The 22,631-nt window shown below is 40.5% G+C and overlaps 1 protein-coding gene across 9 annotated transcripts in view; it reads right to left on the bottom strand.

The window, feature by feature from the left end:
• The window catches only part of tnk2b (tyrosine kinase, non-receptor, 2b), a 298,847-nt gene that overhangs the window by 61,404 nt on the left and 214,812 nt on the right, over nucleotides 1–22,631 (bottom strand). For all 9 annotated transcript variants that reach the window (XM_087993487.1, XM_087993482.1, XM_087993479.1 and 6 more), the window contains one exon: nucleotides 14,013–14,107. In XM_087993487.1, the coding sequence (XP_087849613.1) occupies nucleotides 14,013–14,107 (95 nt within the window). The remainder of the gene's footprint in view (nucleotides 1–14,012; nucleotides 14,108–22,631) is intronic.

The following is a 22,631-nucleotide window of genomic DNA, read 5'->3' as shown; positions in this document are numbered from 1 at the left end:
AGAAAGAGAGGTAGTTTAAGAGATGTAAGACAGAGATTATTTAAGGGGTAAGGAATGTCTTAAAAAATTTATAAATCAGAAATGTTTGGTTAAACAGAACTGAAGGCATTGTGTGAAGCTGACAAGTTCAGTTACATGATAAATCAACAAATAAGCTCTCAGATTCTCATAACTGGAATTGAAGCACAGTCAACTCTAAGTGAGAGAGAGAAGGTAATTCTGCCTGGTGTTTGAGAAATGTTAATAGGATACTGTTGGGATTCATTGGCTCTTAATTTTATCACTGGTTTCAATCTCATGTTTCAAAAGTGTGTTATATGTAAGAGTTTGTTTTTTCTCTACTTCTTGGAAACTTTTGTTTTACTGTTAAAACCAAATCTGCATCATTGCATGCTTGTGCTTCAGTGAAATGTCACCTAGTTACAAACCAAAAGAAAAACCGAACTATGATTTATCAAGCCATATTTCATTCTGGGAAGTGACTTATCCATCAATAACATTAAATGGGGTTATAACAGGAAATACAAGACAATTGTGGGGGAAAAAAATCCATGTTATTTTAACTATATCTCACTGGTGAACTAATTTATTTTTCACGAGAGGCACACCAATTCTGAGAGTTATCACAAAAGATCATAATAGTGGGCATGGGAATTTCCTGTTGCAATGGCCTTTTACATTGTACACAGTTTAAGATACAGAAAGATACAAAAACCATAATAATGACAAACACAGCAAATCCTGAATATGGAGGATGGAGGAAAATTCATTAACGTCACAACAAAATGACCAAATGTGATGGCAAAATTTAAATGCCATATTGTTGCTGATGTCGATAAAGATTAAGTAATATTAAATTGCTGTCTCACCAAACTGATTAATGAATTTACCACAGTATAAGTAACAGGCAGGATTGAAAGGATGAAGAAGTCCAGTACATTTCTTTGGAGAAATGATGATGTTACAAGGATTGGAGATTTGTTATTTCATTCTCCATAGGCAATCTTTGTATAAACGTATATTATTATTTAAGGAGAAAGAAACCAGAACAATTGTATCTAATTTTCACTGGAATAAATTAGTGTAAAATGTTCCACTTTCTTGACATTATAGTGAATAATATAACTTGTTGTGGAAATTTGAGTTTTTGCTTAAGCTTATCCTTGGAAAGGGGAGCAAGGAGACCCTAATATCAATGAAATGTTGACCTGTGTTGCACGTGCTCAGATTTCTCAAAAAAAATCTGTAATTTTTCAATTTTAATTTAATTTACAGCCACTAGATGGAACACTTTATACAGGAGGAACTGATAAAATTTGAAAGCCACAGTTCCACTCCAGAGAAGAATGGTTTCTGTTTCAAAAGTCCAACATAAGAAATTTAATAGCTGTGCACTTAGAAAAGAGGAGGAGGATTTGAAAGATGCAGTATGGATTTACAAAAGGGAAATCATATACTATAAATCTACAGGAAGTCTTTGAGGATGTAACTTATAGATTTGTTGAGAGGGAGCCAATGGATGTGGACTTTCAGAAGGCTTTTGACAAAGTCTCACTTAAGAGATTAATATGTAAAATTAAAACACACGGGATGAGGATAGTCTACTGAAATAGGTAGAAGACTGGTGGGCAGAAAGGAAGCAGGCAATAACTAGTGAGGTACCTTAGGAATCAGTGCGAGGACTCCAGCCAATAAGAATATATTTTAGATGAGGGAATGATTCAGATGAAGGAACTAAATGTAATATTTCCAAATTTGCAGATGACACAAAGCTGGGTGGGACACAAAACTGTGAAGAGGATGCAGAGATGTTTCAGTGTGATTTGGCCGAGCTGACTGAATAGGCAAGTGCATGACAGATGTAGTATAATACGGATAAATGTGAGGAGTAATTTTGACGGTATTAGGTGAGAGCTTTCAAAAGCTAGATTGGGGGCAGACGTTTGCAGGTAAAGGGATGGCTAGAAAATGGAAAGCCTTCAAAAATGAACGAACTAGAGTCCAGGGACAGTATATTCCTGTTAGGGTGAAAGGAAAGGCTGGCAGGTGTAGGGAAAGCTGGATGACTAGAGAAACTGAAGTTTTGTTTAAAAAAAAAAGCAAGCAAGCATATGTCAGGTATAGCCAGGAGAGGTCGTGTGATTCTTTAAAAGAATATAAAGGCAGTAGGAGGATACTTAAGAGGGAAATCAAAAGGGCAAAAAGGGGACATGAGATAGCTTTGGCAAATAGGGTTAAAGAGAATCCAGAGGGTTTTTAAAAATACATTAAAGACAAAAGGGTAACTAGCGAGAGAATAGAGCCCCTCAAAGATCAGCAAGGCAGCCTATGTGTAGAGCGGCAGGTGATGGAGGAAGATACTAAACGAGTATTTTGCATCAGTGTTTACTGTGGAGAAGGACATGGAAGATATAGAATGTGGCAAAATATGGACATCTTGAAAAATGTCCATATTACAGAAGGAGTGGTGTTGGATGTCTTGAAATGTATAAAAGTGGATAAATCCCCAGGACCTGATCAGGTGTACCCCAGAACTCTGTGGGAAGCTAGGGATGTGATTGCTGGGCCTCTTGCTGAGATAGTTGTAACATCGATAGTCACAGGTGAGCTGCCAGAAGACTGGAGGTTGGCAATCGTGGTGCCACTGTTTAAGGGCGGTAAGGACAAGCCAGGGAACTATAGACTGGTGAGTCTGACATCGGCAGTGGGCAGGTCGTTGATAGGAATCCTGAGGGACAGGATTTACATGTATTTGGAAAGGCAAGAACAGATTCGGGATAGTCAGCATGGCTTTGTGCGTGGGAAATCATGTCTCAAACTTGATTAAGATTTTTTCGAAGAAGTAACAAAGGAGAGGATTCATGAGGACAGAGTGGTGGATGTGATCTATATGGCATTCGGCAAGATTCCTCGTGGGAGACTGGTTAGCAAGGTGTATGGAATAGAGGGAGAACTAGCCATTTGAATACAGAACTGGCCCAAATGTAGAACACAGAGGGTGGTGAAGGAGGGTTGCTTTTCAGACTGGAGGCCTGTGACCAGTGGTGTGCTACAAGGATTGGTGCTGGGTCCACTACGTTTCGTCATTTATACAAGTGGTCTGGATGTGAATATAGGAGGTATACTAAGTAAGTTTGCAGATTATGCCAAAATTGAGGGTGTGGTGGACAGCAAAGAAGATTACCTCAGATTACAACGGGATCTTGATCAGATGGGCCTATGGGCTGAGGAGTGGCAGACAGAGTTTAATTTAGATAAATGCGGGGTGCTGCATTTTGAAAAGCAAAACTTAGTAGGATTTATACACTTAATGGTTAGGCCCTAGGGAGTGTTGCTGAACAAAAAGACCTTGGTGTGCAGGTTCATAGTTCCTTGAAAGTAGAGTCGCAGGTTGATCGGATAGTGAAAGTAAGGTTTGGTATGCTTTCCTTTATCGGTAGGAGCATTGAGTATAGGAGTTGGAAGATCATGTTTTGGCTGTACAGGACATTGGTTAGGCCACATTTGGAACATTGTGTGGAATTCTGCACTCCTTCCTATCGGAAGGATGTTGTGAAACTTGAAAGGGTTCAGAAAAAATTTACAAGTATGTTGTCAGGATTGGAAGGTTTAAATGAGGGAGAGGCTAAATAGGCTGACGCTGTTTTCCCTGGAGCGTCAAAGGCTGAGGGATGGCCTTATAGCAGTTTATAAAATCATGAAGGGCATGGATAGGATATATAGACAAAGTCTTTTCCCTGGGGTGGGGGAGTCCAGAACTAGAGGGCATAGGTTCAAGGTGACAGGGGAAAGACATTAAAGGGATCTAATGGGCAACTTTTTCATGCAGAATGAGCTGCCAGAAGTGGTGGAGACTGGTACAGTTACAGCATTTAAAAGTCTTCTAGATTGGTATATGAATAGGAAGGGTTTAGAGGGATCAAGTGCTGGCAAATGGGATGGGAATAAGTTAGGACATCTGGTCAGCATGGAGGAGTTGGACCAAAGGGTCTGTTTCTGTGCTGTACATTTCTATGACTCTATGAGTAAAAACAAGAGAACAGATTAATGTCTGAATGGCTATAAACTGAAAGAGAATGTGTAATGAAACCTGCGTGTTCTCTTACACCAGAGTCAGAAAGTGTGGTGCTGGAAAAGCACAGCCAGTCAGGCAGCATCCGAGGAGCAGGGGAGTCAACATTTCGAGCACAAGCTCTTCATCAAGAATTTAGATACATTAATATGTAATCAAAATCTGCAATCCATTCTAAAAGATGAAAGATTAACAGCAATCTAGGTTTATTCAACATATCATATCAGTTGCATGACACTTTGATCTTGTGCTCTAAATTCTGTGTCTTCGATCCTGCCCCACTAGCTACCTGACAAAGGAGCAGTGCTCCAAAAGCTAGTGCTTCCAAATAAACCTTTTGACTATAACCTGGTGTTATGTGATTTCTAGTTTTATATGAGGAAAGATGCTACTGATGTTGAAGGAGTGCAGTCAAAGTTTACCAGACTGATTCCTGATGTCAGAACTGGCATACGTGGAGGGGTTTAATCAGTTAGGATTATATTCACTGGAGTTGAGAAGAACGAATGATGATTTCAAACTAACCTATAAAATCCTAACAGGACTAGACAGGGTGAACAGGAAGGATGTTCCCGGTGATTGGCAGTCCAGGACCAGCGGTCACAGCCTAATGATATAGGGTGACCCATTTAGGACTGAGATAAGGAAAATGTTTTTCACTCAGTGCTGAGCTTGTGGAATTCACTGCCACAGAAGAATGGCCAAAGCATTGTGTGATTACAAGGGGGAATTGGACATAGCACTTTGGACTAAAGATCTCAAAGGATATGATGGAAAAGTGGGATCACACTACTGAGTAGGATGATCAGCCATGATCATAATGAATGATGGAGCAGAGTATAAGGACTAAATAGTCCACTCATGTTTCCATTTTCTACATTCATCTATTCCTATGTTTGCTCATCATTAAGACACACAAGTCCTGAAAAAAGCCCATTAATTTACTCTGTCCTATCTCTGAAATTATCACAATGTGGTCAAGAGAAACAGACTGGGGCAAAGGCATAAAGCTATCTTGTGAATTTTAAGGATCACAATATTTTATTGACTCCTGAACAAAGATCGTTCAGTATCGGTGAACTCAAATACCAGTTTGACAACGTGGATGTTTGTAAGCAAGTTGATTAAAATGAACTTGCTCTGTCCTCACTTTGTACCGTATAGAGCTTCGTTATTCAAAGTTTGAGAAAAGATTTGTAGCTCGGGTGCTCATTGTTGTGGTTCTGTTCGCCGAGCTGGAAATTTTTGTTGCAAACGTTTCGTCCCCTGTCTAGGTGACATCCTCAGTGCTTGGGAGCCTGTGAAGTCCTGTGAAGCGCTTCTGTGGTGTTTCCTCCGGCATTTATAGTGGCCTGTCCCTATATTTGCTTCGTTATTAGCAGCAAATTTGCAGATCAATTAAATCCCAGTTTAAAATGCTACTGTACAAAATCTGTCAACCAAGCAGTGGAGTTCAAAGTAAATGCTTTCAAGGAATCTGCTATAGAATGAGAATTTAATTTTCTTGTTTTTGTGGACTGAGAAGGCACTAAATAACTGCAACATTGTTTGTTATTTCATACCTGGTGTTACCTTTACCTTTCCCTAAAGGACAGCAGGAGGGATAATCTACTTTGGTCTTAGTGAAGCTAAAAGTATTGCTTCAGTAAGTACACTCTGAGACACTCCACTGAATTGATCATTATTCCTCCCAGACACGAATTACTGGAAGAGTACACCCACAGACACAGTCTAATAGATTCTATTTATATTTGCAGTCATCATAGACTGTCTTTATCCTCATTATCTAAATAATATGCTGTGTGCAATTTGTGTCTTGCAGCAGCCACATTTGTGCCCGGATCTACTGGCCAAACATGTCACATACACAGAATAACATCTGTGATAGGCAATGCAGAGAAAGATTATTGGAGGCCCTTGCAAGGATCAGTGGAAATCAGCACACTGTCCAGAAACTCTACACCTCAACCTGTTTCCAAAATCAGTTTGCAACATGCCAGAGCCGTACAAATGGAAAATTACTCATGAGTGGGTGGGTAGCGACTGATGCCAAGTTTCACTCTACAAACTTATGGCAAAAAAAATCCAACTGCTGGTGCCAGTCTATATTGAGAACTGGATAGTGTCTGATGGAGCTATAAGAATTAGCTTACAGAAAAATCTCTTTATCAGAAGTGATTTCTCTCAACCCATATCCAATCTTTAGCACACTTCTAGGATTGTGGCCTGTGTCAGAAGTTCTCAATTCCAAAATGGTTCTTGTTTGCTCCCTTATGAAATCAAGCAAGGGCATTAAAAACTTCTTCCTTGCAACCTCTCTATCACTACTTCCAATCTTCTTCACTTAAGCAAATCCCTACCATAATTCAGGACTCACAAGCATCAAGAGCCCTGTGATGCACTGCACACATGCCCATTCTTCATGTCTGAGCCTGGCCAATGTAGGTTGCCAGAAGGGCTTATGCCCGAAACGTCGATTCTCCTGTTCCCTGGATGCTGCCTGACCTGCTGCGCTTTTCCAGCAACACATTTTCAGCTCTGATCTCCAGCATCTGCAGACCTCACTTTCTCCTCAGGCTATTCAATTGATTTGGGCATCAGCAGTAGTGTTAATCTTATCCAAATCTGAGCTTCAAATACTTACAATTTCCTTTGGGAGGCCCTATAATCAGGTAACGTGTTCCTGGTCGTCAGCACTTTCTCGAAGAAACTCTCATTGCATTTTAGACTGAGGTCAGTTGCCTCAACATAGACCAAGGAATAAACTTAGAATGTGGCAGATCTCTCTTGTTTAACAGCAAATCGGTTGATGCCTTTACCAATTTAGATATATTGGGTTTTCTTTTCCTTGTCACTGTTTTTTCAGCAAAGGAGGAATAGAAGTTACCATGGGATGGGGACCTACAAATTCCGATATATGCTCAATATGATACTTACAGTTATATTACCTGGAACATATTTATCTAATTAAGCACAAATTTAAATTTTCCAAAGAGGTACTTCCATCAGAATTTGTTGACGTACATCCTTGTTAATTTGTTGACTAAAATAACAGTTAATTTCTATATACAGATATTTGTAAATAATTACAGCACCATCCCTTTGTTTTTCTGTTTAATACCACAAAAACAAAGGAAATAATTAAAGGACTTGCTCCTTATGAAAAGAGAAAAACTAGAAGTTTTTCTGATCCCCCAGTTGTTATTGTATTTGCTTTTACATGAATAAAAAACTCTTCTCTGACTCTTACTCAGACAGTTTTTTTTCTGTCTTTTCCTGAAGTGTCATTAACTGGTCAAAATAGTTTCACATGCACAAGAAGTGTGGTGCTGGAAAAGCACAGCCGGACAGGCAGCATCCGAGGAGCTGGAGAGTCAATGTTTCGAGAATAAGCTCTTCATCAGCTCCTTCTGAGCTGGCTCTCAGAATTAACAGGATGTCTGACGCTGTCAGCCAGGGCTTTCTGACTGGATCAGATTAACAACTCTAATCATGAATCTCATATTCTATGAGGTCCAGCCAGCTGACCTTGTTACAATCACTACATTCCCCCACCCAAAACCAAGGATGTAGGCCGGTTCTTGTTTATATCTCCTCCTGGGGCACTTTAGCACCTGGTCAGGCTCCTCCAACTCGACACACTAGTCGTATCAGAGGCAATGCACAGTTGCTTGCCTCTTGTGCCCAGAGCTTCTTGAAAGAAATTCATTCCCTTCTTCAGGCAGTAAAGGCATGTCCATTTCAGATTCCAAGGTATCTTCAATGTTGGATGGAGGGGGAGAACCCACAGATTCCAAAACACTCAAAGGCTGTTGAGGAGCCAGATAGGCTTTGCTCCGCATCATTTGAGTTTGCGGCTTTCATCTGGCCCATGTGCTTGTTCAGGACTGTGGCATCTACCCAAACTTTATTCATCACTGGGCCTAACCTCGCGTCAACCATGCCTCTTACCCATTCCCATGGTTCCGATACCAAATTTTGTCCTCTGAAGTAAACTGTCTCTCTCTTCACGGAGTCTTGTGCCTGGCATGGGCATTCCTGCTGTCGTTTCACCCTCCGTGCTAGGTCATGTAAGATCAGACTTAATGTGGTGTGGCATCTTCTCCACATTAGCAACTCTGCTGGAGCTATCCCTATAGTTGCATGAGGGGTGGTCCTATGATCAAATAGGAAACAGGACAGTTTGGTATCTAGTGAAGATGTGGGCTGCTTCTTTAAGCCTGTCTTCAAAGTTTAGACTGCTCTTTCTGCCAGACCATTGGATGATGGATAGTAAGGAGCTGTCCTTACATGTCAAATACCATTCGACTTTAGGAAATACTCAAATTCCCAGCTGGCAAAGATAGCCCATTATCTATGACCAACACTTTAGCATATGCACAGTTTTTCTATCGAAATTCCCATGTTTGATGAATGAACTCTATGTACGTTTAGCCACTTTGAGTTGGCGACCATAATGACTAAGAACATTAAGCACACGAAAAGACTTACATAGTCAATGTATAACTGAGTCCAGGGTTTACCCGGCCATTCCCATGAACGCGGAGGGGTCGCTGGCAGTAATTTCTGTCGTTGTTGGCACTCTGGGCACTGCCCCACCAACGCAGCCAACTCTGCATCCAATCCTGGCCACCAAACACATAGTTTTGCTAACGTGCCAATTTCGGATATCCCTGCATTTCAGTCAGACTTTGGTTTAAATCTTTATTTGGGACAATCACTCTTGCTCCCCATGTTCTCCCCTTCAGGGATCTGCTCTCTCTGGGATCAAAAAGTTTCAATTCTGGTTGTGACGGTCCTTTAGTTCCCCATCAGCACTGTTTCAGTTTTGCCAGGACTGGATCTTTCTGCATCAAAAGTCTGTTATTGTCAGCTGTGACTGGAAGTGTATCCAGAAAATTTAAAACCATTACGGACTCTATCAGTGGTGATACCCCTTGGTGCTATATTTGCCAGTGGGAGTCAGCTCGATGCATTTGCATTTGCTGCTTGGCCTCCTGGACAATGTCCCAAATTGTAATAATATGCACTTATATTCCTTGAAGGGCTTATGCCCAAAACGTCGATCCTCCTGCTCCTCTGATGCTGCCTGACCTGCTGTGCTTTACCAGCATCACACACTCAACTCTGATCTCCAGCATCTGCAGTCCTCACTTTCTCCTCGCACTTACATTACAGCCCACCATTGAATCTGGCCTGAAGCTATGGGTGGGCCTGTCTTGTCCTCTTTAAGCAGACCTTGCTGGGGTTTGTTGTCTGTTATTATTATGAACTTGCATCTGTAAAGGTATTGGTGGAACTTCCTGACTCCAAAAATGACCGCCAAAACCTTCCTTCTCTATATGGGCATATTTACACTCTGCATTAGCCAAAGTCCTGGATGCATATACTATTGGGCGTTCTACTTCATTATATGCTTCAGCTTTGAGCTAATACCATCTTGACGCTGTACGGGGAGGTGTTGCATGTCAATACCAGATCTTGCTCAGCATCATAGTTTCCCAACATCTCAGAGATGATAATTGTTTCTTCACTTCCCTGAAAGTAATGGCTTAGCTATGCAGCCACTTTCACAGCTGACTCTTTTTCAAGAGTGGATGCAAAGGTCCAGGATGGAGGTCAGGTTACATGTAAACTTGCCATAATAGCTCAAGGAAAGACCCAAGCTCTAGTACATACGTGAGAGCCAGGGCCATTTTGATCACCCTCACTTCACCTTCCATGAGGTGTAACCTGGTCTTGTCGACTCTGCCACTCAAGTAGTTCACTTGGGGTGCCTGGAATACACATTTTTTCTCTCCTAAGACATTTGCCCATCTGGGAGAAATATCTAAGGACTCTAATCATGAATTACAAATTCTCGGAGTGCTCTTTACTGTTCTTTTCGGTTATTAGCATGTCATCTAGATAAATGGTGACCTGGAATAAATCTTGTAAAATGTTCTCCATCATCTGCTGAAAAATTGCACAGGCTGACAATGCACCAAATGGCAGGCTTATATAGTGACATAAACCCTTATGGAGCTGAAACTGGCCTGTCGCAAAGATGTTACTGCAGTTGTTATGGGGGATTTCAACATGCAGGTAGACTGGGAGAATCAGGATGGTACTGGACCTCAAGAGAGAGACCTTGTGAAGTGCCTCAGAGATGGATTCTTAGAACAGCTGGTGCTGGAGCCGACCAGGGAGAATGCAATTCTGGATCTGGTATTGTGCAACGAACCAGAATTGATCAGGGACCTCGAAGTGAAGGAGCCATTGGGAAGTAGTGACCATAATACATTAAGCTTCAATCTGCAATTTGAGAGGGAGAGGGTACAATCGGAAGTGATGATATTTCTGTTGAATAAAGGGAACTATGGAGCTATGAGGGAGGAGCTGGCCAAAGTTCAATGGTGCAATACCTTAGCAGGGATGACAGTGGAGGAACAATGGCGGATATTTCTGTGTATAATGCAGAATATGCAGGATCAGTTCATTCCAAAAAGGAAGAAAGATCCTAAGAGGAGGCATGGGATGCCGTGGCTGATGAGGGAAGTTAAGGAAAATATAAAGCTAAAAGAGAAAAAGTATAACAAAGCAAAGATAAGTGGGAAAACGGAGGACTGGGAAGCTTTTAAAGAACAACAGAGGATTACTAAGAAGGAAATACGCAGAGAAAAAAAAATGAGGTACGAAGGTAAACTGGCCAATAATATAAAGGAGGATAGTAAAAGCTTTCTTAGGTATGTGAAAGGCAAAAAAATGGTTAAGACTAAAATTGGGCCCTTGAAGACAGAAACAAGGGAATATATTACTGGGAACAAAGAAATGGCAGAAGAATTGAATTGGTACTTCAGATCTGTGTTCACTGGGGAAGACACAAGCAATCTCCCTGAGGTAACAGTGGCTGAAGGACCTGAACTTAAGGGAATTTATATTTGCCAGGAATTGGTGTTGGACAGACTGTTAGGTCTGAAGGCTGATAAGTCCCTGGGGCCTGATAGTCTACATCCCAGGGTACTGAAGGAGGTGGCTTGAGAAATCGTGGATGCGTTGGTGATTATTTTCCAGAGTTCGATAGATTCGGGGTCAGTTCCTGTGGATTGGAGGGTGGCTAATGTTGTACCACTTTTTAAGAAAGGTGGGAGAGCGAAAGCAGGAAATTATAGACCAGTTAGTCTGACCTCAGTGGTGGGAAAGATGCTGGAGTCTATTATAAAGGATGAAATTACGTCACATCTGGATAGTAGGAACAGGATAAGTCAGAGTCAGCATGGATTTATGAAGGGGAAATCGTGCTTGACTAATCTTCTGGAATTTTTTGAGGATATAACTCTGAAGATGGACAAGGGAGATCCAGTAGATGTAGTGTGCCTGAACTTTCAGAAAGCTTTTGATAAAGTCCCATGTAGGAGGTTAGTGAGCAAAATTAGGGCGCCTGGTATTGGGGGCAAAGTACTAACTTGGATTGAAAGTTGGTTGGCTGATAGGAAACAAAGAGTAGTGATAAACGGCTCCATTTCGGAATGGCAGGCAGTGACCAGTAGGGGACCGCAGCTTTTTACAATATATGTTAATGATATAGAAGATGGTATTAATAATAACATTAGCAAATTTGCTGATGATACTAAGCTGGGTGGCAGGGTGAAATGTGAGGAGGATGTTAGGAGATTACAGGGTGACCTGGACAAGTTAGGTGAGTGGTCAGATGCATGGCAGATGCAGTTTAATGTGGATAAATGTATGGTTATCCACTTTGGTGGCAAGAACAGGAAGGCAGATTACTACCTAAATGGAATCAATTTAGGTAAAGGGGCAGTACAAAGAGATCTGGGTGTTCTTGTACACCAGTCAATGAAGGTAGGCATGCAGGTACAGCAGGTAGTGAAGAAGGCTAATAGTATACTGGCCTTCATAACAAGAGGGATTGAGTACAGAAGCAAAGAGGTTCTACTGCAGCTGTACAGGGCCCTGGTGAGACCACACCTCGAGTACTGTGTGTAGTTCTGGTCTCCAAATTTGAGGAAAGACATTCTGACTATTGAAGGAGTGCAGCATAGGTTCACAAGGTCAATTCCTGGAATGGCGGACTACCTTACGCTGAAAGACTGGAGCGACTGGGCTTGTATACCCTTGAGTTTAGAAGACTGAGAGGGGATCTGATTGAGACATATAACATTATTAAAGGATTGGACACTCTGGAGGCAGGAAACATGTTTTGGCTAATGGGTGAGTGCCGAACCAGAGGATACAGCTTAAAAATACGGGGTAGACCATTTAGAACAGAGATGAGGAGAAATTTCTTCACCCAGAGAGTGGTGGCTGTGTGGTATGCTCTGGCCCAGAGGGCAGTAGAGGCCCAGTATCTGGATTCATTTAAGAAAGAGTTGGATAGAGCTCTCAAGGATAGTGGAATCAAAGGTTATGGAGATAAGGCAGGAACAGGATACTGATTAAGGTGCAAGCTCGAAGGGCAGAATGACCTACTCCTGCACCTATTGTCTATTGTCTAATTGTAGCATACTTCTGGGAATCTTTACCTAACCGCAATTGCAAGTACACATGGCACATGTCCAGATTTTTCAAAGACTAAAAGCACCCCTGCCGGCTTTATGTGTAAATCATCTATGCAAAGGATTGGGCATTTATCCAGCTGCACAAAGCAGTTTACCATTTGTTTAAAATCCACACTAAGGCAAACCAATCTCTCAGGCTTTACAAACAGTATGACCAGTGCTCCCCATTCTAGAAACTAGACTGGTTTGATGATTCTTTTGCTTTCCAGCCTTCTGATTTCTGCCTCTACTTTTGCCCATAAGGCAAATGACACTGGGTATGTCTTGCAGAATCATGGAATTGCTTCCAGGTCAACCTGCAAGGTGGCCTTGGCTCCTTTGATGGTCCCTACACCTTCCTGAAAAACTTCCAGGTATTTAACTCTGATTTCATTCAGGCATCAACGATTTAATCAAAAACATTTAGGTGGATCTTTCTCAACCAATTTCACCCGTCAAGTTTGGACCTGAACCTTTCATTACAGTCCGTGATAACTGAACCAGCTGCTCCTCATCACAGACCAGAACCAAAATTGTACACTTAATGTGTAAAGGTTCCCTGGCACAAGTTCGTAGTCTAGCCAGGGTCTTGCACAAACTTAAGGGCTGGAATTCAGACTGAATTTTGTTAAAAACTGGTTCTGTGATGACTGAAATGGCTGCAAGGTATTGACCTCAAAAATAAATATCTGATTAAATGGTCACCTGGTTCTCAAAGAAATTAGAACCAGGTGACCATTTAATCAGATGTTTATTTTGATTGGTTCTGATTTGGATTTTGCTAAGCAATTTAACTGTTCCAAACCAGATGTATTTGGACTTTCCAGGGTTTGCACTCTCCTGGATACCAGACCGAGTTTTCTTATTCAATTTAGGTCTTGTAGGACTGTCTTGCAGCATCAAGTCCGCATAGCAACAGCAACTACAATGGCTTGCTGGCCTGGAAGAAAATTTTAATTATTTAGCCAAGGTTTGGCTTTGCAATTACCTTCACTTAAGTGGTGTTCCCCAAGCTCAGTTGTGCTTGTGAGAGTGTCCACTTCCATCAGAATATCTTGCAAATTATATGCTCCACTTGCCACATTTTCCAATGATAAAGCCAGTGTGGTGCCTGTTTGAAGTCCAGTTGGACTTCAGCTAATGGACACTTTTGCATGACTACACCATTAACCCCACTCTCGTTGCCACTGAACTAACTCCAGAGGCCAATAATCCCACCATCAAGTCACCCTTTATTTACACATGGAGAGCCCTTGACACTGATCCAGTTCCCTCAGAGCCAACTCTCACAGTTAACAGGCTGTCTCACCAAGTTAAGAGTCCTAATCAGGGAACTCATATTCAATGAGGTCTACCTGGCTGATAATGAAAAACTGTTTCAAGTGTAATTTGTAGACACATACCTGCCCTCAATGACTGTGATAACGTCATTCATCTGAATCTGCAGTTTATCCACTTCACTGAAGTCTTGCAGTGCTCGCATGTCTGTGGGCTGGGCCTATGCCATAAATACATTTCTTTTTAAGCATTGCAGACATAAAACTCAATTGCTCAAACAATGTATTGCATTACACTGGAATGATAACTCATTTTTTAAAAACTGAGAACCAGGACAAATTAGCAGCAAAAGATAGAACATATTTCCATTTATAAACACAGAAATATTCCCAAACCATCTAGAAACTAAAAGCAGAAACATGGGCAGGAAGGATAGAGAGAAAGCAAAAGATTCTGAACATTTGGGAGCTATGTAGAAAATTCTGTACTTAACTAAAAGCCAAGTATAGGTTCTGTACAAATAGTCCAGATTACAGCCACTTATGCTGACCTGTAGCCTTTGTGCAACACTCTGGCAGCTTGCAGTCTCTCAGTGACTTCAAGTTTGACGGATCTGAACTGTTACTTTTGCTGGGAATTTTTAAGTTTAATTTTGCGTTCAAAGAATAAAGTAATTTTTAATTTTTAATTAAACTTTTCAGGCTTTTACTGACACGGTTTAAATGGTGATAAGATACCCACTTTCTACTTAGTTATTTTGTATGCCTGATTTTGATTTTTTTAAGTTCTGGGTTTGTACTAAAGATGGCATCTGTGAATGGGGACTTTGTACACTTTTTACTGTACTCCTGTACTTGAGCACATGTGACCATAAAACCTAACTCTAAAAACTTCTAAATTATAATTCATCTTTTCAGTCCTCACTATCTGTGATATGTCTGCATTTTGTCAGTTTCAATCTTCCATATTATTAGGAATAGTAATGTCTTTAATTTAGCATGATTACTACAATTCCACTTGTTGGACAACATCTATTTTTTCAGGTTTAAACATGGAGGTTCATTAATCACTTCGACAGATGAAGCAACAAATTGACAGCATTGATGTTGACAGAGCCAATCTACATCTATTGTTAATTTAATAATTTATTTTTGAAGTTAAGCATCCGAAAGAATAATCTTAGGAAAACCTATCTCTAGCTACTGTCTTTCAAATCCAAACTGCTCATTTCAACAATAATTTGATCAATTGTTTTCAGAGTTGTAGAATATGGTCTCATTCTTTCCAGCTATCAGATGTATCTTCATCGATTTCAAAAGGGAGTCATCCAAAGGCACAAGTTGAACACTTGGCTCCAGCAACAACTAGTTTAGTAGTGATATGGAAAAAAAAACAAGTTCTTTTTGACAAGCATGCCTTTTTGAATTGCCTATTTCCATTCATCTGTCCCAAACTCTTCAATTCAAAGGTTTAAACACTTTGTTAGAAGTTCTTTTGGTAAAATAAGATGCAAGCAGAAAGGACCAAACAAAAACCAGGCCAGGGTGTGGGTGATAAAAACAAGGAGGCATCCTAGACTGCAGAATCAGTGAGATGTGAGCAACTTTACAAAGGCAAGAACATTGCTCAGTGTATATATATGTGGGAACTGTTGTCAGGAACATATGTTTTGCCTGAGAGCCTAAATTGCAGAATTGAGTGATTGATTCTGTACTTGACTACAAGAATATATGAAGAAGTGAACACCTGTGACTTTATAAAATTTGTGTCTTAGCTGGCTAAGGTTAACTTTCCCTTGTGTGCACTTGAATAAACAGTTGTAACCTGTACCTGAGTCTCCTAGTGGTTTGTCAAATTGTCCACAACACAATTCAAAGTTAGATTCTCTACATCAATTTAGACTCTAAATCTAATGTTTAGTCATTTTATAATTCCTCTCTTTAACCATGAATTGTAAAGCTAAGTTCCCCTGATTTAATTAGCAACCCTACAACTTGCACAGATAAATATTTCCGTGTGCAAACATGTATACTTTAACTGCACTCTAAAATTGAATCCATCACTTTTATTTCACTTCTTCTCTACTTTCTCCCCTTTCTTCCTTACCCCCCCCCTCCAAAGATCATGTTTCCTTTCTTTGCTTTCAGATAATTCATCTTCACAAACTTTAATTCTTCAACAATTATCATCTTTTCTGCTTTCATCACCTTCTCAGGCTTGGTTTGCCTGCATGTAAATTATAATATGTATAAATATATAATTATGCAATCCTAGAACATCTTCTACACATCTCTGGCGGTATACTTTATTAGTCTTCTAATCAACAGCAACTTCTATCGCTTCATCCTATTCTCTTTCAGCTCTTTCCAACCTATGCACCTGCCAGGGGATAATCTCTCTGATGTCAATCCCTTCCCTCTTCTTGTCCCATCTCAGGTGCTGTGAGCTCTGCCTTTAGTTAAGCTTTCATTGCCCCTCTTCATATCCCTCCCGAATATATATTCATTTTCTACCAAAATCCTGTTTTCTCTGGTCTTATTGTGGACTTTGATATTACAGCTTTGACAAAGACAAGGTTGAAGCTAATGCTGGCTTTCTTAATAAAGTTTACTTGTCTGGCCCATATCTCTAAATCACACGTCCATCCATCCCTCAGTCTTCAGGTGAGTTCTCCTCCTTTAAATATGTCAGCTTGTATCAGCTTTCACATCTTTAATTAAAAAAGCCTTTACCTGGTTGTCCACACAATTATCACCAGATTGCTTAGTTGTGTTTTCCCTTTCCTTTAATCTACTCTTTATCCCTGGTTATTTAAACCTCCATTTCAATTCTTCTTGTTTACTCTTCGGTGTTTGCTGACCTTCTATATCCTTAAATTTATTTTTCAATATAAACTCTTATCCATATTGTCGTTCAGGACTTGGATGTTATTAAGCAACTTTACTACATAACTGAAAAGGCAACCTCCTGACCTTACTCACATTCCTGTCCCAAACCTGTGTGTTTCCCCATCATTCCTGTAAACAAAAACTCTTCTCCAAGTCACCGGCCACTACACACTCAAATTCCCAACTATCCATTCAGCATTTAGCCTCTCATGACAACCAGCAGCTATAGATTTACTACATCACACTCTCTCCACCACACTTGTTGCCCTTATCCAGTTTTCCTTAGCTTAAATCATTCTTCCAGTATACCCTAAATCTCTGCTGCCCTCAATTTAACAGATACACACCTGAACATATTTAGTGAACAACCGTATAGCCATGCCTCACCATATTTGGTAAGATTATTTAATGCATTATCAACAAGCAGTTATTCATTAATAAAATTGCTCAATACTTAAAGATAATTTAGGAAAGCAAGGACAACACCCAGTTTCTCCTCATACCACAAAACATTTTCTAAACTATTCCTCCTGTTTCCTCTGCCCTCATTTCAACTCAAGATGTTTAATATTAGAGAGATCAAGTTCAGCTTCTTTTACTACTTCTTTCTCTTTCCTCTCCCTCGGAGGCTAAATTTGTCTAAGGTATCTCTTGATTTAATTCACATTTGTATTTAATTTATTTTCTTTCTCCATTTATGCCTTCTACATTTGGGTGATCAGATCCACCTCGTGCTCTCTAGGCGTTATTCCTGATAAAGTGCCAAACACCAAACTTTCCCAGATTCCATGTTGGCTGACACTATTAACAGCATTCTTCTCTGCTCAGATATCATCTCTCTCTTTCCTTCAAATCTGCCATTATCAACCCGGTCAACAAAAATGCAAGCCTTCACTCCTCAATCCTTGCAAGCTTCCACTCTATTTCAAACCTCTTCAGAGGCTTAGGACATATCGTCTCCTCCCAAATTTCTCCCCATCTTTCACAGAACTTCCCACTTGAATCTTACCAATCGAATCTCTGTTCCCATTAAAATATCAAAATGGCTCTTAAAAGCAATGACATCCTAGTTAACCATGACAAAGTAAACTATCGTTCCATGTGACAATGCAGTCTTTGACGCAATAGAACAGAATCTTATTATCAAACATCTTTCCACAACTGTTCACCTGCCTGTTTTATTTTTATGCATCCAAATGCGTAGGAACAAGAGAATGCTATTTAGCCCATCAAGCCTGCCTTGACATTCAATATAATCACATCTGATCGAACACTTTAATACCTTTTATCTACCCCACCCCTGTAACACCGTACACCATTGGTAATCAGAAATCTATCAATCTCTACCTGAAACATACTCAAAGACTGAGCTTTCCCAGCCCTTGTGATAGAGAATGCCAAATGTTCACAACCCTCTAAGCAATAAAAAAATGCTCCTTATCTCAGACCTAAATAGCACCCCCTTATTTTAAATTATGTCCCCTGTTCTAAACTCCCTAACCAGAGGAAACTGCTTTCATGCAATTACCCTTTATATCCATTTAAGCATTTTGTAAATTGCAAATAAATCACCTCTCATTCTTCGAAACTCTTGACAGAATACATGGCCAGTTTGCAGTACACAGGACAATCCTACTAATGAGGTAAAAACAATGACTGCAGATGCTGGAAACCAGATTCTGGATTAGTGGTGCTGGAAGAGCACAGCAGTTCAGGCAGCATCTGAGGAGCAGTAAAATCGACGTTTCGGGCAAAAGCCCTTTATCAGGAATAAAGGCAGTGAGCCTGAAGTATGGAGAGATAAGCTAGAGGAGGGTGGGGGTGGGGAGAAAGTAGCATAGAGTACAATAGGTGAGTGGGGGAGAGGATGAAGGTGATAGGTCAGGGAGGAGGGTGGAGTGGATAGGTGGAAAAGATGATAGGCAGGTAGGACAAGTCATGGGGACAGTGTTGAGCTGGAAGTTTGGAACTAGGGTGAGGTGAGGGAAGGGGAAATGAGGAAACTGTTAAAGTCCACATTGATGCCCTGGGGTTGAAGTGTTCCGAGGTGAAAGATGAGGCGTTCTTCCTTCAGGCGTCTGGTGGTGAGGGAGCGGCGGTGAAGGAAGCCCAGGACCTCCATGTCCTCGGCAGAGGGGGAGAGGGAATTGAAATGTTGGGCCACAGAGCGGTGTAGTTGATTGGTGCGGGTGTCCTGGAGATGTTCCCTAAAGCGCTTTGCTAGGAGGTGTCCAGTCTCCCCAATGTAGAGGAGACCGCTAATCCAGAATCCTACTAATGAGTCAGTGCATTCTTGCTGACATAAACCTTCCTGAGATAAGGAAACCAAAACAGCACACAAGTGCAGTTAACCATGCTCCTACATAATTGAAGCAAGACTTCACCATTCCTACACGCAAATCCCTTTGCAATAAAGCCTAACGTTTCTTTATGCTACTTTTGCTGAACTAATGTAATCTGTAAAGTCCTTCCTAACTGCTTGCTGCACCCACATATTAGACTTCAGTGATTTATGGACAATGACACCTAGGTCCCTTAATACATCCACACGTTCAAAAGCCTCACCATTTGAAAAATACTCTGCATTGTCTGTTCTTTGTAGCAAAGTAGTTAACCATGCATTTTTTCCATATTATATTCCATCTGTCACATTCTTATCCATTTGTTAAGCCTGTCCAAATCCTCCTAAAGCTGCTTTACATCTTTCTCACAATACATATTCCTACCAAACTTTATATCATCACAAATTTGTAAATATTTCATTTGGTCCTCACATCCAAATCACTAATAGATATTAAGAAGAACTGGTGCCCAAGTACTGATTTTTGTAGTGCCTCACTAATCATAGCCTGCCATCATGAGAATGACTCTTAATTCCTTCTGTTTTTTTTGTCTTTTAGCCAATCATTAATTCACGCCAAAACATTATGCCCTAGCCCACGTGCTTAATTATTTTTCTCACCAATCTCCTGTGGTTGCCTTCTGAAAATTTAAGTATATTGGACTTATCTATTCTCCTTTATCAATTTTGTTAGTAACATCTTCAAACATGATTTCCGCTTGTGAATCCATGCTGACTATTCACAATCCTACATCATCAAAAATTTATTTTATACCATCCTTTCTGACTACTGATGTAAAACTAATAGGTCTGCAGCTCCCTATGTTGCCTCTCACTCTCTTCAAAAACAGTGGGGTCACATTTGCTATGAGTGCGGTGCTGGAAAAGCTCAGCAGGTCTGGCAGCATCTGAAGAGCAGGAAAATCGACATTTCGGGCAAAATCCCTTCATCAGGAATCCTGATGAAGGCCTTTTGCCCGAAACATCAATTTTCCTGCTCCTCGGACGCTGCCTGACCACACTCTTGACTCTAATCTCCAGCATCTGTAGCACTCATTTTCGCTTAACATTTGCTATGTCCCAATCCATGGGAATCATTCCAGAACCTATAGAACTTTGAAGATAATCGTCAATGCATTGACTATCTTTATACTGCCACCTTCAATACTCTGGGATGTAAGCTACCATGTCCTGGGAATTTAACAATTTCCACTTCCATCAACTGTAATGCGCTATCTTTCTGCTCCCACACACTGACATCTCCTAAGTGTCCATCTTTGACTCCCATCTTTTTCTCATCTACAAGTTTATCCTTAATAACATAATCTGAAAATTTAATATGCTGTCAATTTAATATGTACCTTGATGATAATCAGCTAAGCCTCTTTTTCCTCTCCTCTCCCACTGTATAACCCCTCCCCATCCTGATTCTAAATTGTCAGACTCCTCCAAAATTCAATACTGGATGAGCAGATAAATCAGTAAATTAAACTGTGGGATTACAGAAGCCATTGTCTTTGGTCTCTATCACAAACTCCATTCTATTGTCACTAACACAGTTCTGTGGCAAATCTTGAGACTGAATCAAATGGTTCACAACATTGCTATCATGTTGGACCCAAATATAGCATATATTTAAGAATGCCTATTTTCACCTCTAACCTTTTCCAAACTTAACTTATCCACTACTGAAATCCTCATCCATATATTAATTGTCTCTTTGCTTAATCATTTAAGCACGCTCCTGAGCAACACACAAAAGTTTTATTAATTGCAAATGACCACCCAGGTCCTAATGCACATGAACTCCCACTCACGAATGCTCCCTCTAAATGCGATCATTCTTGTATGCAACCTGTGCATCACAACTTTATGCATTTTACCCTTGCCACACACACACACGTTGTCTTAAGCTGGACAAATTGAGGGTTTGGATTAGAGTGATGCTGGAAAAGCACAGCAGGTCAGGTTTTGCTTAGCTGCTGCCTGACCTGCTGTGCGTTTCCTGCACCACTCTAATCTTGACTCTGATCCCCAGCATCTGCGGTCCGCACTTTCACCAAATTGAGGGTTTGTGTAAGCACCTTAAGGGACTACTGTCACTCGGCAATCTCCTTTTCTATCTACACTAGTTCCCAGTCCAGAAATGATTTTTTTTATAGATATTTTTATTAGAAATTTAACATTTTTACAAGTTTACAAAAATAAACAAAACTCTCAGATATAAACATTGATATACAATTAGCTCAAATATACAATAGCCAAAATTTAACAAAAAAAATCACAACAATAGAAAAGAACCGAAAAAAAGAAAAATAAAAAAAAATAAACAAAACTCAACTATCTACTAATCTAACCTACAACTAACCAGAGTATATATTTAAGTCTCTTACATGCTCGGGATGTGTTAGCATCAGATATAATAAAACCCGTATTCGTGCGGGATTCCTCCCCCGAGGGGCCCCGGACCAGCCAGGTTTTTAATCTCAATTAAATAAAAGCCCTTGTTAGGATAGCCGAAATATCTGTATTTATGTAATTCAAAAAGGGCTGCCATTTTTATAAAATAATTCAGTCTTTCGGTGCACCATATTTATAAGGAAGTCAAGGGGAATACATTCCATAATTAGTCTGTGCCAATTTGAAAGTCCAGGGGGGCCCTCAGCCGCCCAGTTCACCAAAATATTTTTCCTTGCACAGAAAGAAAGAATAGAAAATAGTCTCTTCCCGTACGTGTCCAGGGAGGGAAAGTTCGAAAAGCCCAAGAGAAGAGATACAGGGTCCACTTTAATTTCCGTTCCTAAAATTTCTGTCAGGGTACTTGCTACTTTAGTCCAATATCTACAGATCTTATGACAGGTCCATAAGCAATGTACAAGAGTGCCCACCTCTATTTTGCATTTAGGACACATTGGAGATGCTCCTGCCTTAAATTTTGCCAATCGAACCGGTGCTATATGGGCCCTATGAAGTATCTTCAGCTGGATAGCCTGGGTTCTGTTACAAATAGTAATTCTTCTAGCATTTTCCCAAATATCATTCCACGTTTCTGGGGAGATTTCTAGTCCCAGATCCTGATCCCATGTTTTAAGCAGATTATCCATATCTCCCAATACTTCACCATGTAGTAAATGATAAATAGTACTGACGGAAGATACCCCCACTGGTCGTAGGACACTACATTCTCTATCGGATTTATATAGACTATCTAATAACGTAGTCTTCTTCTGTATATAATCTCGAATTTGGAAGTATCGAAAGAGGTCTCCATTGGGTAATCCGAATTTCTGACGCAGCTGTTCGAAAGACATCAGGACCCCGTCTTTAAATAGATCCCCTAGACATGAGATACCCCTGGATCAGAAATGATTTTAATATTTTCAAAGACCAAAACCTTTCATACCCTTGCCACAACCACCATCATTTCCCTCCCCCTTCCCCCCGCCAAACCATTCCAACATCTCTGTAATTTCCTCCAGCCCCACAATCCACTGAGGTCTCTGCACACCTCCAGT

The sequence above is a fragment of the Chiloscyllium plagiosum genome, unplaced genomic scaffold (assembly GCF_037043375.1).
Source record: "Chiloscyllium plagiosum isolate Xiang-an unplaced genomic scaffold, Cpla_swu_hap1 HiC_scaffold_13, whole genome shotgun sequence".
Taxonomy (NCBI): Eukaryota; Metazoa; Chordata; class Chondrichthyes; order Orectolobiformes; family Hemiscylliidae; genus Chiloscyllium; species Chiloscyllium plagiosum.
This window is presented reverse-complemented; position numbering and strand designations above follow the sequence as displayed.